Source organism: Nannospalax galili, unplaced genomic scaffold (genome assembly GCF_000622305.1).
Source record: "Nannospalax galili isolate Female #2095 unplaced genomic scaffold, S.galili_v1.0 scaffold75, whole genome shotgun sequence".
NCBI lineage: Eukaryota > Metazoa > Chordata > Mammalia > Rodentia > Spalacidae > Nannospalax > Nannospalax galili.
Genome location: NW_008339433.1, coordinates 9,160,697 through 9,178,820, shown reverse-complemented (window position 1 = coordinate 9,178,820; position 18,124 = coordinate 9,160,697). Strand labels below are relative to the sequence as shown.

Genomic DNA, 18,124 nt, shown 5'->3' with positions numbered 1-18,124 from the left:
TAGAAGACAGAAATGCACACATAAAACAAAATAGAAAACTTCTTTTAAAAAACAATAAAGATTTCTTTTGGAAGAGTCAACTTCTGAATCACATTCTTAAATGATTATATTTTAGATCTGTATTCAGACCATTTGAGGTATATCAGATGGAGCTAAAAAGATTTTTGAAACTGGCACTGGGAGATGGCTCAGTGGGAAAAGTGTTTGTTGGAGAAGCAAGAGGAACTAAGTTCAGTACCCACATAAAAGCTGGACATAGCTGTGTGCATCTGTAACTCCAGCACTGGGAGGTGGAGACAAATGGATCCAGGAGCTTGGCAGCCAGTCAATCTAGAGGAAATGGCAAGTTCCAGATGCAATGAAGACCTGTCTCTAAAATAACGTGGAGGGTGACACAGTGCACCACCTGACATAGACATCTAGCTTTCACATGCATGCACATGGGCAAGCGCGCGCGCGCACACACACACACACACACACACACACACACACACACTGCTTGAAGGTAGTCAGTGTAACTTACACATGTCTACACTAATTTCAAAGACAAGATATGATCATTACTGACAGAGGAAGGAGATGAGTGAAGAGAAATGAATCCAGTACAATTTAACATGATATACCTTAACAGATGAAGTGGTGATAATCTTAAAAATATAAGCTTTACAAGAATTCCTCCTGAAAATCTTCAGGAAACATGTGGCTGCTCACCAGATTCCTCCTAAAACATTCAAATGTGTATTTCTCTCCTCTGAAATGTAAAGTACTACTCAAAGAAGTAAGGAGCAGCAGGGTCGTAAAGCCCCTAGTCCCAAAGTTCAGAAACTTAGCTAAAGTCACATAACAACTAAGAGTCACGCTGGAGCCGGGATGACTAACTACAACTGCGCAGCTTACCTCAGTAACCCAGAAGAAAACTACCATCTGGGTTGCTGTGTTGTCTAACGTGATATACTAAGGTGACTAGAAAATTATGTGGGAATTGTAAACTTTAAGTATTTTAGGATAATCTAAAAGATGGACTGTGTTATGGATATTAAATAGTAGCCTCAAGTTAGGAATTGAGAAAAGTGTAAAAAAGATGTTTTGAAGATTTATTATGGAATAAATAACCTGAATCACTAACTGGCCGTGCATCTGATTAAGCAGGGGAGCTTACACACACACACCACACACACCACACACCACACCCCTCATCAGTCTTGCTAAATAAAATCCTCCAGACATGGAGCCTAGGTAGAAACACACTTCCCAGGTTATTCTGACTCATTAGCTGACCTTTCATCAGTGGAAACCTAGATAAGGGACTTTTTCTCCCAACAGTAATACACAGACAAAACATTTTGGAAACAGTTGAGCTCTACTTCTAAGTACTTCAAAAGGTTTTTTGTTTTGTTTTGTTTTGTTTTTGCCTTTTTGAAAGAAATTTCCATTGTTTAATACACAAAATCTTCACTTTAACAAGTGAGGAAAAAATGTGAGCGGATTTCCTTAAGAAATAAAAGAATCTTTATTGTTTTAGAAGCAATGTTGAGCAAACAGACAGGCAAATATCTAAAAAGAGATACCATACATCAACTAGTATATTAAACATTTGAAGAAAAAACATGCAAAGTATTTACATGGACCAGTTTCGTGATACAAATGCTAAAACAAGAAAAACACCCTAAACCAAATAGAGTACACTACCATCAAGGTACAAACCAGGCAAAATAAAAGCAAAACAAAAGTACAAAAGGTACAAAGATCATGTATGTGTCTGCAGGAAATAACAGTGTAAACAGCAATGCATAAACTGGCCCATGTAAAATACAAAAATATTCACTGAAGTTAAATTTTTCTATAAAACAGTGCTTTTGGAGGTATTTTCATATGAATTAGATATATAATCTAAATGTAAAAACTTTTAGAAACATTAACAGCATTAAGCCAGTGCCGCCCACTTGTAGTTTAATTAGTCTTCTTTTTAAAAGATATTTTGTGTTGATTCATGAGAAATATATAAAGCCTGTGTTCTTAAAAGCATAATCCATTCTTATAAGATTAACAATCTTACACTAAACTACAGTTTTAAATGAAAAATAAAATTGAGACAGGGTCTCAGTATGTAGCCCTGCCTAGCCTGTAACTTGTTATATAAACCAAGCTGACCTCCACCTCACAGAGATCCACCCGCCTCTGCCTCCTAAGTGCTGGGATTAAAAACATGCACCACAACACTCAACTGAAAAATGTTTTTTTTTAAAAAAAAAAAATCGGATCTCCGTTTCACTTGTAAGAAGTATTTTTAGCTGGCTGTGCTGCTCCCTGTCGCTCTAGGAGAGAGTTAGTCAGGAATATGATTCTGAGCCAGTATGTGTTACAGGCTACATAGACAGCAAATTAAAGTAAGAAAATACCTTTCACTCCTCTATAACTCAAAGGACAGTTACAGACATATACATTACATACTAACATGCAATTGCCTAAATATGTGTGCATATGTGTATATATGTATGTGTATTATGCATTCAAAATCAGTATTTTGGAACTCAAATAGTTCCTCATTTCTTGATGAATGGGAGGTATATAATGTGCCCTCCCTAAATAACTATAAGAACCTTCTATATATGGCTGCAGATCAATATTTTTAAAAATAGTTGCTGGGCCATACCAATATGTATATATGTATGCATGCATGTATGTATGTATGTATGTATGTATGTATGTATGTATGTATGTATATACGTATAAAAGAGCTCCTGGGAGCTACAAGGAATACTTGCTGTGTTAACTATCAGGCTGAATTGGTTTGCTCTCTCATATAAGCATTAGGTGATGCACAGTAAATGGACAATTCATGCAGTGCTCTGAGCACAAAACTGAATACAAAGTACATGAATTAATAATGATTCTACCATAATAAACAACAACAATGTAAGTTTTGATTACCACAGAACCATTTAAACATGAAAGCCAAATTAGTAAATGCTGTAGCAATCAATGCAAACTGGAAATGAGTAACGTTCTTATGGACTCAGGGAAGACCAAGACTTTTGGATTAGGTGCAAGTTATTTTCTGAGTGTAAGTGCACTTCTTTATCTAGGTCCTAAGACATAGTGACATTTCTTCTTAAAGAAAAAGAAAAGAACAAAGCACATTACGACCAACAAGGAAGACTGGAAAGTTAAAGAGAAATCTGCATTAATTTTAGTGCTGCATGGAGAGGCCAATTTCTGGGTACAAAGGACTAATGCTCCCATTTGGCACTGCCTAGCAATTATCTCTAAAGCACCTAAAAACAGATTGAAATGCCCAGTTGGAATAGCCTTGTATCTTGCAATTTAAAAGATTGAAATACCCAGTTGTTTTAAAAGATTAAATAAAAAGATTAACATCTATTCTAGAATTTAAAAAAGCTTATCTGCTTTTGTCATTTCAGCCACATTAAACATAAATGGATTCAAAAAGCATGAGAAAAGCACTGCACTAGCAAGCGCCTGCTACACTGGGCTCTACTCAGGTCTACTCATATCTCTTTCACAGGTTACATGCCAAAGCAGTTATGTCAACCTGCAAGATGAAAATCACAAACAATCCAGAAGGAGCAAGCACGAATCCACTGGAGACCGGATGTCCCGACTCAACCTCATGCAGGCAGAGAAATCTTCTGAAAAGTTGTTTTTCCTAAACTCTATTTCTAGTTAGAATATATAAGTGAAATACTGTAATACAAATTCAAGACAGTATAACAGAGCCCATATTCTGGAGAATTTTTGCACGTGCCTTTTGCTATAGAAGTGTAAATTTCTTGGTTGGGGAAACCAAAATCACATGACTCATTTTTCATTTATAGTATTTTGGATTTTTGTTTTGTTTTGTTTTTTGGTTTAAGTTTGAAATCTACTATACCACCCATTCTAAGAGCAGCACTGTAACTAAATGTACCTTAAATTGAACAGTATTGCATATTGGAACTTGTACTTGCTTTATTATTTTGTAACAGAGCTCACATGTGGATTAGTGTTACAGAGTTTGATATCCAGCATAACTTTTTCTTCTGCCAATTAGGTAAGCAATCACTATAACGATAATCAAGCCTGAAAGACCAGCACCAACTATAATTGGTATTAGAATGGTGTCATCATCCAGCGAACACTCCTGGGCTGTAGGTGAGAAAAAGTGTGTAACAAATAGTGAGTATAATCAAAAGGAATGTCCAAAAGTAAAAGATGTTGATTCAAAAGTCAGAAACGCTCTTACAAAATCAATTTCAACTAAATAAGACAGATATATTTTTATAATAAAGCTATAGAAAATTATGAACTGCAAAAAGTAAAAATCCTAAAACATATCTGTCCTTTCATTTGTTTGTGTATCTATATAGACTTCATATGTGTGGCTAACATAAATTTATTTATAGCTATAAATAAAGGTGTATGACATGGCACACACACACACACACACACACACACACACACATACACACACACGTGTATGTTTATGTGTTTGCTTATATTCTGAGTCACTTCCAAGATAGGAACATTATTTATCATAAATGAAGAGATCTAATTTAGCCCATTTCTACAGAACCAGTTTAAGCTCTCAGTGAGAGAGTGGACATCTCTGGAGAACCTGGGAACTACAACAGTCAGGCTGGCTCTGGAGCTCCTTTATGATAGAGGATCAGCAAACTATAGTCATGGGCAAAACCTAGATAAAGGGCTAAAATGGCTTTAATAGTTTTAAATGACTAGAAAAGAAGACGGTATTGTGTGAACCATGAGAGTGACACGAAATTCAAATTTTAGTAACCATAAATAAAGTGTTATTGGAACATAACCCCACTCATCTATATGTATCACTTATGGCTCTTCCCAAGCTATGATGACAGAGCTGAAGAGTTGTGGCACACCATCTGACCTCAAAGCCTAAAAATCACATTTAGAGATTTTCAGAAAAAGTCTGTATGTCCCTGACTTAGAATATGTGATTTTAGTGGATGGAAGAGTTCCGAAACTAGGACCTCTTTCTAATTTGAGTGTGTTTACTATGCTTTTATCAATCTGGTCTAGAACAGCAGCCCAGAGGGGCTATTTTTTTCTATTTATGGAGAGTAGTCTGATCCAATAAAATCCAATCAACACTCTTCAACTTTACTGCAATTCTATTTCCTCCCTGAATACACTCAAGTATTACCTGGGTGTTATATTTATAGATACCCACAACCAAGAACCTAGTTCCACAAATAGATTACGCATTCAGTATGAGTATTAAATGTTATATCTCTCTTTGGCACCCAAAGTTTCAAATTAGACAAAGAGCACAGCTCACCTCTACAATAGCTGACTAGATAAATACACCTGACTAAGAAAAACACTGCAAATGATTTAAAATTCTAAACACAAAATGAGACCTCAAATTAGGATAGCAATGTAAGGGAGCTAAAGACTTCAAAAATACATCTTCCATAGGATTGAAATGATTAAAGTAATAAGCAAAACCAACCAAAGAAGAAATAGATTGCTTTTTTTTCTTTTTTTAAACAGGGTCTTACATGCTCCAGGCTGACCTTGAACTCACTACTAGCTGAGGATGACCTTGAACTCCATACACCCATGCTCCAGAGTGCTGGGATTACAGGCGTGTGCAACCACGCCTGGAAAGGGAAATGAAGTCTTGAAAAGACTTTTAAACTTTTAAAGTTGTGATTAACTCACAAGAATAGTAGGGTAAAGGGCCTGATTTATTTTGGCCTAACCAAGGCAGACTACCTTTTCGGCAGCACTGTAGAGGCAGCTGAATAGCTCCCAGTACATTCACTTTAATCACAGCTTCTACATTCCCTTCTAACCACTGAATTAATTGTTTAAAGGGATGGGAATGACTGGAATAGTTCTGCCCAGCAAAGCTGTGATCTACAAACCCCCAATTTTAAGTGATTGGTTTAAAAGCATAAGTCACTTAAGGAATTTTCTGTATTTTTTTTCTGTCATGCAGATTTTAATCTTGTAATGCCAAATATATCTTTCCTATTCACACAAATACATATAATGCACCCTGCACAAGGGTTTCATTAAAAATCTCACAAATACCATCATTAGCCCAAAGGAGATCTTCAGAAAGCCTCATTTGGACTGAGACATGCTTTGAGGACCCTCCATGTCAGTTTGGCTGACAACACTAGAATTCACGAGATGTAAGGTGTTTTTGCTACCAACCACTCTTTATCCTGTATTTTAAGGAAATCATACTGAACTTTCACTTAGGTATGAAAATGTTTCCAGTGAGAAGATGGTCCCCAGAATGCAGATGAAAAGTACTTAAACCTGCTACTCCAAGTGCCATCCCTACCCAAATTCAAACCTAGGGGAGCACCTGTTCCTTTAAAAGCTCATTGAATCCTTCAAATGATTTTCAGATTTGAAAAATTACATTTAGCTTGAGCAAAATAATGAGCTAAATGCAGAGTTACACAATTCATTCCAGGCTGTGAGAACTTTCTATCAGGATCAAGAGGTAAATTCGTATTTCTCTATTTTCGTGTATAAAAAATGTCCATGACTCAAAGGAAAAGCCACCTATAGGGTAACAGAAGCACAGAGTGAATGCAGTTTGCTTGATTCTTACCTGTAGAATACTTTCCTTCTGTCACATTAAAAGGTTGAACTCTTAGATCAAAAGTATTTATCTGAAACGTTCCAGACACGGAAACAACCTGCTCTTTCTTGCACATGTAAGAACTTCCCAGAGGAGCATCCCAGGAGCTAAGGTTGTTATTTGCAACACTGAAAACTTTATAGAAAAAAGGACAGGTTAGTAACTTCTTATTCTACCAGCATAGGAAGAATGAGACAGTCCTTAGGGTTGTGTCATGTGTGAGAGGGCACATGTGTACACAAGTGCATGTGGATGTGTATAGGCATGTGTGTAGAGGCCAGAGGACATCCTTAGGTGTTGTTCTCAGGCGCTGTCCATCTTGTTCTCTGAGACTGTGTCTCTCACTGGCCTGGAGCTTGCCAAGTAGGTGATGCTAGCTAGCCAGCAAACACCCAAGGAGCCATCTGTCTCTGCCTCCCCAGTGCTGATATCCCAAGAGCACACCACCACATCTAGCTTTTTTCACACAGGCTAAGGATCTGAACTTAGGTCCTTAGGCTTGCACAGCAAGCACTTTATTGACTAAGTTATCTCCCTAAGCCCCTCTCCTCAAAGTTTTTTAATGAAGTATGAGAGTTTGAGGTCAGGGTCTTACCAGAAAAAGGAATTCTTGCCATTACTGTTCACTTACCTTGTTTTTAAAATTTGCTGAGACAAGGTCTCACTATAACTACACAGCCCAAGTTGACCTAGAACTCATTGCACAGCCCAGGCTGGCCTCAACCTTATGATTCTCTAGTCTGTGCTTCCCAAGTGCTGCAATAACAGGCATGCACCACCAAACCTAATTCTCCCTCATCTTTCTACAGCTCTTTCTGTAGTCTAAAATTCAGGCATTTTCTTAACAATTATCCACCATACTTTTTGAAAATAACAGATACTACAAAAGCTAGAACACTACAGTTCCACATTAGAGATTTAAGCTGTGATCAAGGAACACTTTTTACATAGCAGCTTCTATTCCATTAAAATAAGGCACGATCTGGCCATAAGATACTTATAGTCTCTACTCCTTTTGTGAAACCCACACTCTTCTCCCCCAGGCCAACACTTTGCTTACCAGAGCCATTAACCAAATACATGCTGACATTCACTTCCTTCAGATAGAATCGGTTTTCATTTTTCTGTTTGAAAAAGAGCCTCCGGTTAACAACACATCACAGCTATCAAAAAGGTACAGTTAACATCTATAGCAGACTAGCACTCTAGTACTGTTACACAGAAGAAACCATCAAAGACACCTGGGCCAGCTGAACAGACTGCAACTAAGTCTTGTCACTAAGTGTAACAAAATACATTTCATTTCAAAACCCGAATCACAGCAGTCACATGTTCCTGAACACCTGACAATTCATCCTCTGTTTCATTCATCCTATGACTTGCTGAGTCCATACTACCTAGCCTAGATCACAGTGTCCTCTTCCCTGGGTTTCCTACCTTTTAGTCCCCCTAGCTCTGCTCTTTGTCTGTCATGGCTATTAACTCTTTTGTTTGTTAACTACATTGATTTTTAATTGCTACTACCTTTACATTTCATTTTATTTTTCTGTGGTGCTGGAACTGGAACCCAGAGCCTTGCACATGCAAGGCAAGTACTATTCCATTGAGCAACATCCCTAGACCAATTTTTATTTACAAAAAATGTATTATTTTTATGGATTTTATGTATGTGTGTGCATGCATGCACTCATGCCATAGCACATGTCTGCAGATCAGAAGACAACTTACAGGAATCTGCTTTCTCCTTCCACCAAGTGGGTTCTAGGGATGGAACTCATGTCATCAGGCTTGGCGGCAAGTGCTGTTACCCACTGAGTCATCATTCTAGCCCTCAATTTTTTTAAACAATATATTAATTCTATGTATTAATGGGGTGCAGTATGGTACTTTGACACATGCACACAGTGTGCACTGATCAAATAATGGTAACTGGCATATCTTTCTCCTTACAATTTCTTTCTGTTTGAAGTATTACATTCCTCTGTTCTAGCTCTTCACAAAATATAAAGTGACTCTGAACTACAGCCGTCCCACTGGGCTATGGACACCAAATCTTGGGTCTCACCCAATGTCCCTCTATCCACCTTCCTTTCCCTGTCTATCATCTTCCTGAAGTAGTCAACTAATCACTAGTCATTCTATTTGAGTGCCTCGTATGTACAAGGTAATGTGTAAGTGCTCCAGAGAATGAGCAAAATAAACCAAACCTGAATCATGTCCTCTCAGTGCTTGTAATCAGCCAGGGAATAGAAGATAAATACCTAAGGGGTTAGGGATATAGCTCAGTAGTAGAGTGCTTCCCTAGCATGCATGAGGCCTGGAGTTCTATCCCAAGGACCAGAAAGGAAAGATCAGTACACAAATTAATCCTGCTACAAAAAATGGAAGTGGTAAATTAAGGATTTGTAATCCTCCTGGCCTTAGTCTCCCAAGTAGCTGGTATTATAGGCCTATGCCGCCAGGCCTGGCTCCAATACCCCTATATTACTAGTGCTGTTGTCATACCCAGTTTGTTTCAAGCACAAAAATACAAAGTGACCTCCACCACGGCTGCCAATTAGTAGTCAATGAACTGGGATTTAAATCCAGGAAGTCTGAATACAAATGTATGTATTGACTAATACTCTGCTCTTCTACTTTCAGACCACATGTATGGAAGTCCAAGTGAAGGAGGCAGAAGGGTGAGGAAGAAGAGAGTCAGGGGAATGAAAGGCTGCAAAAGCAGACTGCACTGCATGGGGGGAAAGGGTTATTCTGCTGTAGAGTTTAGATGCTACCTTGATGGCAAAACAGAATCACTGAAGATTTATGGGTAAGACCTAGGCTTTAGGAAGATTAGACTAAGGCTTTTGAACAGTCCAGGCAAGAAGAAACACAGCTAGAACCAGACCAGAGGCAGAGGAGAATGAAATGAAGGAAAGAGACATTGAGAAATTTTAGACTCAAGCATAAAGGAGGACTTGATGTCCTCTCATCACATGTCCCTCTACTGCTTGGGCAATATCTCAGCCTGGCACTCAAGGAGCACCAAAATTCGTTCCAACTTACCTTCATACACTGCCATTACACATGCTACATGCATCATCCTCCAGCTCATTCTGATTATATTCCTTTATCCAGGGATAACCTGTACTTTTCCACTTCTCCTTAACTCTATATGTATGACTCTGACCCATTCTTGAGTGCCCTGCTCAACTGCCATCTCTCTGCTCCAACCAGAACTAACTTTTACCCCTTCCCTGTGCCCCCACAGCACTGTGCACTAACATATGGTCAGGCATGTAGTAGGTGGCAGTATGCATGCCTAGCATTTGTGAGGCCCCAAATTATATAGATAATATAGATATAGATATAGATATAGAGATGAAATAGAGATAGAGATAGATATGGAGATAGATATAGAGACAGAGATAGAGATATTGGTAGATATAGAGAAAGGGGAGGGAGACAGACAGGAAGAAGGAGAAAGATAATGACTGAGAATGAAAAAGAAAAATATGCCTAGGAAGGTCTGCTCTTACCAGATTGGAGGGGATAGTTCTTTTATACTTGTTTATTTTGATGTTTTCTGCAGTAATAGAGAAGGAACCCAGAACCTTAAGCATGCCAGGCAAGCACTCCACCACTGAACTACTACACTTCCAGGTATCTGGACATTTTTAGTAGTAATTTAGGGGTCACAAATAACAAAGAACGAAGGATTTACTAGAATGCTGGGGAAAGGATTTTTGTAAACATTTCTAAAATATAATTGTCTAATATCCTAAATTAATCATCATATAGTCTATACAGAAAATGCTTTAGACTCAAGATAAATTCAGATGTGAAATAACATTCCAACATTTTTGTTGCCTATTGTTTTTTGAGACCGGGTCTCACTACACAGTCCAGGTTGGCCTTGAACACATGATCCTCCTGCTTCACTACAGATGTGTATCATCTTACCTGGTCAAAGTCACTTTTTTATACATCAGATAGTGAGACTATATCCTCCATGCCTAAATATAGTAATATGAATTAAAAGCAGGCATGACTTTCATACAATTATGAATTCTGTGCTGCAGGGGGTGGTGGTTCACCATTTTCTCTTACCTACACACATCCAATCTCACAAAAAATTGAGACTAATGACTGCTTCTGAGAAGGTAGAAATAAAAGTCCCCAGTGGTTAGTTTATGCTAGCAAGAAGTGGAACAGGTAGGCATCATTTAGTATCTGCTTATGGATCAGTTTTGATATAAGCCTGAGCAACAAAAACCTCAATTCTGGCATTATAAATGATCTTGATTTAATGAATGCACTTATACAAAGCCTTGTATATAATAAGAAGAATCATTTCTCAAATTCTCAGAGGATTGGTTCCAGAACCCACTACAGACACCAAAATCTAGGATGCCCTTTTTAAAAATGGTGTGCTACTTGCTTCTAACTTACACACATTCTCTCCTGTACACCTTAAATCACCCCTACATTACTGATACTCCTTAAATGTAAATGCGCTGTAAATAGTTATACTGTACCACTTACATATTAATAACAAGAACTAAGGTCTGTACATGTTGCGTATAGGTGCAGTTTTTTGATGTAGGGGATCAAATCCAGGGTCTTGCACATAACAAACAAGAGCTTCGGCCACTGAACAACCTCAAACCTTTTTACTTAATTTGGTTTTGTTTGGTTTTTTGAGACAGTAGTCCCCAGCTGGCCTTGAATTCACAGAGATTCGCCCACCTCTAACTCCTGAGTGCTAGGATTAAAGGTGTTTAACACCACACCTGGCTACAGGTTGGGTTTCTTTATTGTTTGGTTTTTGCTGTTGTTGTTGCTTTATTTTTTTGAATATTTTATTATTTTTTTATTTATGTGTATGAGTGTACTGCCTCCATGTGTATAATTGCACCTGCGTTGCCCAATGCCCACGGAGGTCAGAAGAGGGTGTTGGATTCCCTTGGAACTGGACTTACGGATGGCTGTTAGCCACCATGTGGGTTCCAGGAATCAAATCCTGGTCCTCTGCAAGAAGAGTCAGTGCTCTTAACCACTGAGCCATCTCTCCAGCTCCTTGTTCTTTATTTTTATTGTGAATTCATTCTTGCTTCTATGTTAGAGTATCTCAAATGGCAGAATGGCCACTTTCAGCGATCATTAACACAAGAATCCAGCCTACCATCATTAATACAAGAGTCCAGCCTACAGACAGCTTAGCTGATTCTGAGAGGTGAACAGGAGTAAGTAGACTGCACGTTATAATTAAGTAGTATTCAAGTGAAAATGAAGCTAAATATCCCCCCCGCCCCCATACACACACAGCACTATTTAGACTTTCAGATGTGCTTCTCGGAGAATGAATTTAACATCGGAAAAATATCTGGTACTCACCACAGCAAAAACAAAGTCAAGATACTTAATTCTGCTGTTGTTCAGCCTAAGTTGAGCAATTTGAGGAGTGCAGCTGCCAGTGAAGCCAGTTGAATTAGGGTTGATATTAATAACTGAGGAAACCTTCAGGAGAAGAAGCAGGAGGAAGGTACAGATTAACTGTTAAAGACGACAGCAAGGCCCCACACTCTGATAAACCCAACTTCAATGCAGAACAAAAACTCTTTTGTTGGGATACTTGAATTCATGGTGTCTTACTTTCAAACAAACTTGGCACAGGCCCTCAAGCTATGACTCAGATGACTTCAACAACAACAATAACAAGAGAGAAGCTTCTTCAGCAGTGAGCCAAATGAAAACATGTATTTTTACAGAGCACAAGAGCCATCTGTCTAGCTTGTTTCAATGACAGGATTCTGAAAATGGGATTTACTCACTGGCACTCCCCCTGGTGCCCCACTGAGGCACTGCAACTAAAAAAGCATTTGAGCAGGCCTCTGTGATCTGACTCATCAAATTGCTGTGCTGTTCCTGTTTCATAGGGTCAAGGAGGCTTGGGTTGGTTTTTAAATTTTGGTGGTTCTGCATATAGAACCCAGGGCCCTGAGAATGTTAGTACCCAAGTGTTCTACCACTGAGCTATACCCGCAGCTCAACTATGTATATTCTGAGCTATTGAAGGCTAATAGAATCTAAACCACAAAGAATGTTTTAAACTGGCAGGTTTTCTGCTGGTCAAGATAACACCTTGTAAGGGCATTAACTCTTCATGTTTATAGTTAATTCAAACTAATCAAGTCAACATCAAATCCCCATTTAAAGTTGAATCATTCTAGTAACACAACTCTTCGGTAGATGGCAAGCAATACATTATTTAGGAGTAAATGCCCATAAAGGATGTACCAATAAAACAGACAGTTCTACCTTCTCCTGTGTGATGTTCAGCTGCAGCCCCATGGTCACCAGCAGACAAGTGACACCGTCATTTTTAACAGAGTAGATTCCAACCTCTGGTTTTTCCTTTGGAGTGGGTGTTGTAGTAGGGGATGGCACAGTGGTGTGAATGATGGGTACTGGAGGTGTGGTAGTTTTGTCTTCATAACATACAAATTCTAAAACAAATAACAAAATAAGCTAGGGGGTCTTCTTGCTTCATTAGATCAGGGAAGGGCAAAATATTGCTCAGAGTAAAGGTCTCAAAGTCTAAGAGGGTTAATGAGGAGAAAAGAAGACTTGGTTAGTGTGTTTTTAAACTAGATGAAGCACAGGTTCTTAAACTACTTCTTCATATACAGGTAATCTCTTTTCTAACATTTATTTTTATTTTATGTGTATGAGTGTTTTGCCTGTATGTATGTATGTAAAGCACATGCAGGCAATGCTCTCAGAGGCCAGAAGGGGGCCTTGGATCCTCTGGAACTGGAGCTAATATTCAGATGTAGGCTGCCCATGTGGATGCTGGGAACCAAACCCAGGTTCTCTGTGAGCAGCAAGTGTTCTTAAATGCTGAGTCATCTCTCCAGCCCCTATTACAGATAATCTCTTGAGAGTTGTGAGCACAACACATCAAAGGTTGTCGCTACTCACATGTGGCCACATACCCTTCTTTTACAGGCTCTCAAGTGCCTTTATTTCAAAGAACTTCACCTGCTTCTGATGTGAAATTCAGAGATAGGTCTAAAAACATTTTTCCTCCATCTAGCATGTCTTCTTCCTTCCCACATACAACCAGCATGTGGAAGGATACTGTTCACTAAAAAAGATTGGAAATCATTAAAGGATTTAAATACAAAGGAACCTTTTATTTTCATTACTCCTAAAGCAGGTCATAGGCATTTCAACTTCTTCTTAGGAAATTTTGGCTTTCTAGAACTGGTGAACGAGAAATTACTGCATTTCCATAAATAAAGTTAACTTACAAATGCAAGACTGGAACAAAGAAATCTAATGTCTAGGCTTTGGGCATGTAACTACTAAGAGCAGATGACCAAGCTATTTGAAGACGTGGTCAATGTTTAGATTGTATCTGAAAACACGATAGAAAGAGTCTTTTAAAAGAGCATTCCAGAGCCAGGTGTGGTGGTTACATACCTTTAATCTCAGCACTCAGGAGGCAGAGGCAGAACAGGCAAATTCAAGGCCAGTATGAGCTACATATTGAGTTCCAGGCCAGCCAGGACTACACAGTGAGACCCTGTCTCAAAAACAAAACAAAACAAAAAGATGATTCCAGGACTGGGGAGATAACAGTTCGTAAAGTGCTTGCTGTACAAGCATGAGGACCCGAGTGAAATCCCCAGAACCCATGTAGAAAAGCCAGGCATGGAGGCATACACTTAGGATCTCAGTACTGGGGAGAAAGACACAGGCAGAGCCCTCGTGCTCACTAGATGGACAGTCTAGCCTACTCAGTGAGCTTCAGGCCAGTGAGAAACCTTGACTCAAAAAAAAAAAAAAGAAGAAGATGGAGGGTATGTGAGAAATAACACCTGACCAAGGTTGACCTCTGGCCTCCAGCACACTTGCTCACACATGAACACCATATACCACAGGACCATTCCACATGCATAATGCATATCAAACTTTAAACTGCAAGTGCTACTTGCTGTCACTCAGTCTGCTAGGCATGGTGGTGCAAGCCTTTAATCCCAGCATTCAGGAGGCAGAGGCAGGTGGATCTCTGTGAGTTCCAGGCCAGCCTGGTCTACACAGTGGGTTCCAAGATAGCCTGGACTACAAAGAGACTCTGTGTCAAAAAAAAATTTAGTCTAGTGGAAGTTAGAAATAAATAAGCCTCAAAAAATGCTTTCAGATGATGACTTCAACAAATGCCACCTGGTATGCTCTGCAGTCAACCTAAGACCACATACAGAAATCCATTCTTTAAGGACTCACCATTTTTACTCACTGTGCCATTTTGGACATAAGCTTGCAGAAGAATATCCCAGTACTGCTGGACAACAGAAGGCACGGTGACAGTTAATAAACTATTACACCTAAAGATGTCATTCAGTGGAATTTTGAGCCCCGGAGAGTCACTAACGTAAATAATCCCTATAAAACAAGATTAACAATGGCTATTTTCAGGAAGGCAGGAAACACTGTTAATATATTTGTACAGGCTTTCTTCACTCCTCAGGGGGTCCTACCCCATACCAAGTGAAAAATGTGGGGCATGTTGAAGGGCAAGGCAAACTCTCTGTGACTGAAACAATTGGGAGAGGACAGAATGAGGGTTAAGGAGAGCAGTGCAGGAGGTGTTACTCTGACGCGTTCTCCCATATAAGGGACAGGATGGACTTTGCCAGCAATGGAGGGCTCACTTCAGTTCTTTTAATTTTTATATTATTATTATTATTATTATTATATTATCATTATTATTATTATTATTATTAGAGGAAGGGAGGGAGAGAAGGAGGGAGAGAGGGAGGGAGGGAAAGAAGGAGGACATATAAACACAGGTTCCCACACATGCTGGTTGAGCCGCAGCATAGGTGTGGAAGTCAGAAGATAACTTTTGGGAGTTGACTGTCACCCTCCACCCCAGACTCCAGGAATCGAACTCAGGTAGTCAGGCTTGCACAGCAAGCAGTTTTACCCACTGAATCACCTTGCCATTGCCAGCCCTGGCTTCAGTTTTTAAAGGAGGAAATAAGGCATAATTTATTTTAATGAAGATAGCAAATATGCAGCAATGAACAGAGGCAAAAACTTTTAATTAAGGAAGAGCCAGAAGGTCAATGGTCTGGTTAAGGTGAAAAGCAAGGGTTGGAGGGGCTTGCCAACACTAAGATAGTAGAGAGCAGGAGCAAGGAAAGAGGGAGGCTAAATTGAAAATGTCTATCTAAGGTACAGTCGATAGAACTTAGTGACTAAGAAAGTAAGGAAGGATGGGGCTGGAGAGATGGCTCAGTGGTTAAGGGCACTGGCTGCTCTTGCAGAGAACCTGGATTTGATTCCCAGCACCCATATAGCAGCTAACAACCATCTGTAACTCCAGTTCCGGGGGAATCTGACTCTTCTTCTGACCTTCGAGGGCAATGCACGACACAGGTGCACTTACACACATGTAGGCAATACACTCATACACATAAAATAAAAATAAATTTTTAAATTATTGTTTTTATTTTATGTGTATGAATATTTTGCCTGCATGTATGTAAGTGCACCCATGTGCAATGCCTGCGGAGGTCAGAAGAGGATGGTCAGATCCATTGGAACTGGGGTTACAGATGGTTGTTAGCCGCCATGTGGGCACTGGGAATCAAACCCGGGTCCTCTGCAAGAGCAGTCAGTGCTCTTAACCTCAGAACCATGTCTCCAGGCCCAAATAAAATTTTTAAAAAAGCCAGGCGTGGTGGCACATGCCTTTAATCCCAGCACTTGGGAGGCAAAGGCAGGCAGCTCTCTGTGAGTTAGAGGCCAGCCAGGTCTACATAGTGAGTTCCAGGCCAGCTGGGGCTACAGCCCTATAGGGAGACCCTGTCTCAAAAAGACCCAAAAAATTAAATAATAATAAAGGAAGAGTAGTGTAGATGTAGCTCAATGTGTAAAGTGCTGGCCTAGCATACCACAGGCCCTGGGTTCAATACCCAGTATCCCATAAAACAGGGTGATGGGCACACACAGGCCCACACTATAACTCCTACCACCTCAGAGGTGGAAGCTGGATGATCAGGACTTCAAGCTCATGCTTGGCTTCAGTTGGCTAGAAGCCCACCTGGGCTACGTTATAAAAGGAAGAGCCTTCATTCTGGGGCTGGTGAGATGGCTCAGCAGGTAAAGGGACTTTGCTGCACAAGCTTAGGAACATGAGTTCAATCCCTAGAACCTATGTAAAGGTGGAAAGAACTAACAATGCCATAAAGTTGTCCTCTAACCTCCACACACACACGCTGTGACAAACATACGCACACAAATTACAGCTACATCACCATCATCATCATCATCATCATCATCATCATCATCCTTCTTTTAAAAAGAAAGGAAGAGTTGGAATAGCCACAGATTTTATAATAAATCTGTATTTTTGTACTACTGTCTACAAGTATGTTACATCAACTCTAATTTGCTTTTGGAATCTCTTCCTGGCTGGATATTAAAGACTATTGAATTTCAGGAAATCTTCAGGTGAAAGACGTTACAGCCACTGCACATGCTTTTTATTGGAATGCCTATAATGAAAACAACAAAACACTGTGATCATACCCATCTAAACGGCTTAGTCTCTTTTGGAGAGGCAGCAAGAAAGGAAGGTATTTCAAGATCCTTAACATAGGCTGTCTTCTGTGTCTCTCCACCATGTAACAAGGTGGTCACTTAATGGTGCCCTGGCACCCCCTAATGGATGGATGAGGTTTTGTTTTTTGTTTTTTTGGTTGTTTTTTTTTTTTTTTTTGGGTGTTTTTTTGTTTTTTTTTTTTTTTTTTTGGCTGTTTTGTTGTTTCTTTTTTCTTTTTCTTCTTCAATTTGAATTTTTTTTTCCTAAAATTGTCTCAGTGTTATCAGAAGGGAACAGATGTGAACTGGTATATAAAGACAGACCTCAAAAGAACAATGAGTGGAAAAAGCAAGCTGTGACAAATTTTAAAACTATTTTTTGTGAGTATGTGCATACACAGTAAAATATAAACACATGGACATGAATGCTGCACCCCAAAGTTATAAGAGTGGCTACATCTAAGTAGGCAGGGAGGAAAATGTAGCCATGGAGTGAATAACAAAGGAAACTTCGACTATATCTGTAAGATTTTATTTCTTTAAATAAAATAATGAAGCAACCATAAAAAATGACATTATAGGGGGCAGTGGAGGGAGGTGTGGATAGAGGGGATCTAGATAGCATCAAAGTATATTATATAAAAATCATAAAAAGTCAATGAAAAAGTAAAATTTTTTAAAATGACTAATTCTGGGTAATGGGACTCTATGAGTCTGTTATATTATTCTCTGAACTTTTTTGTATTTTAATCATGAAAACATTTTTTAAATAGCAGCTACAAAGTTACTTTGGTGATTAGTTGTTTAAACACAAACTGGTATTTCAAAATCTTAAATTATTTCAAAAGCAATTGTCAAAAGTACATGTAAGGAAGACATTTGAAA

General features: G+C 39.1%; 1 protein-coding gene across 5 annotated transcripts in view; it reads right to left on the bottom strand.

Annotated features, from left to right (window-relative positions):
• Window positions 1–18,124, bottom strand: part of Lamp2 (lysosomal associated membrane protein 2) — a 69,241-nt gene that overhangs the window by 30,813 nt on the left and 20,304 nt on the right. For 4 of the 5 annotated variants that reach the window (XM_029563972.1, XM_008833930.3, XM_008833931.3 and 1 more), the window contains exons 4-8: window positions 14,915–15,073; window positions 12,944–13,131; window positions 12,020–12,142; window positions 7,701–7,764; window positions 6,611–6,775 (exon numbers count right to left, since the gene is read on the bottom strand). In XM_029563972.1, coding sequence (XP_029419832.1) covers window positions 6,611–6,775; window positions 7,701–7,764; window positions 12,020–12,142; window positions 12,944–13,131; window positions 14,915–15,073 — 699 coding nt within the window. Of the gene's footprint in view, window positions 1–1,495; window positions 4,147–6,610; window positions 6,776–7,700; window positions 7,765–12,019; window positions 12,143–12,943; window positions 13,132–14,914; window positions 15,074–18,124 lie in introns of those variants that run through there. The other variant, XM_008833932.3, reaches the window with a different exon arrangement.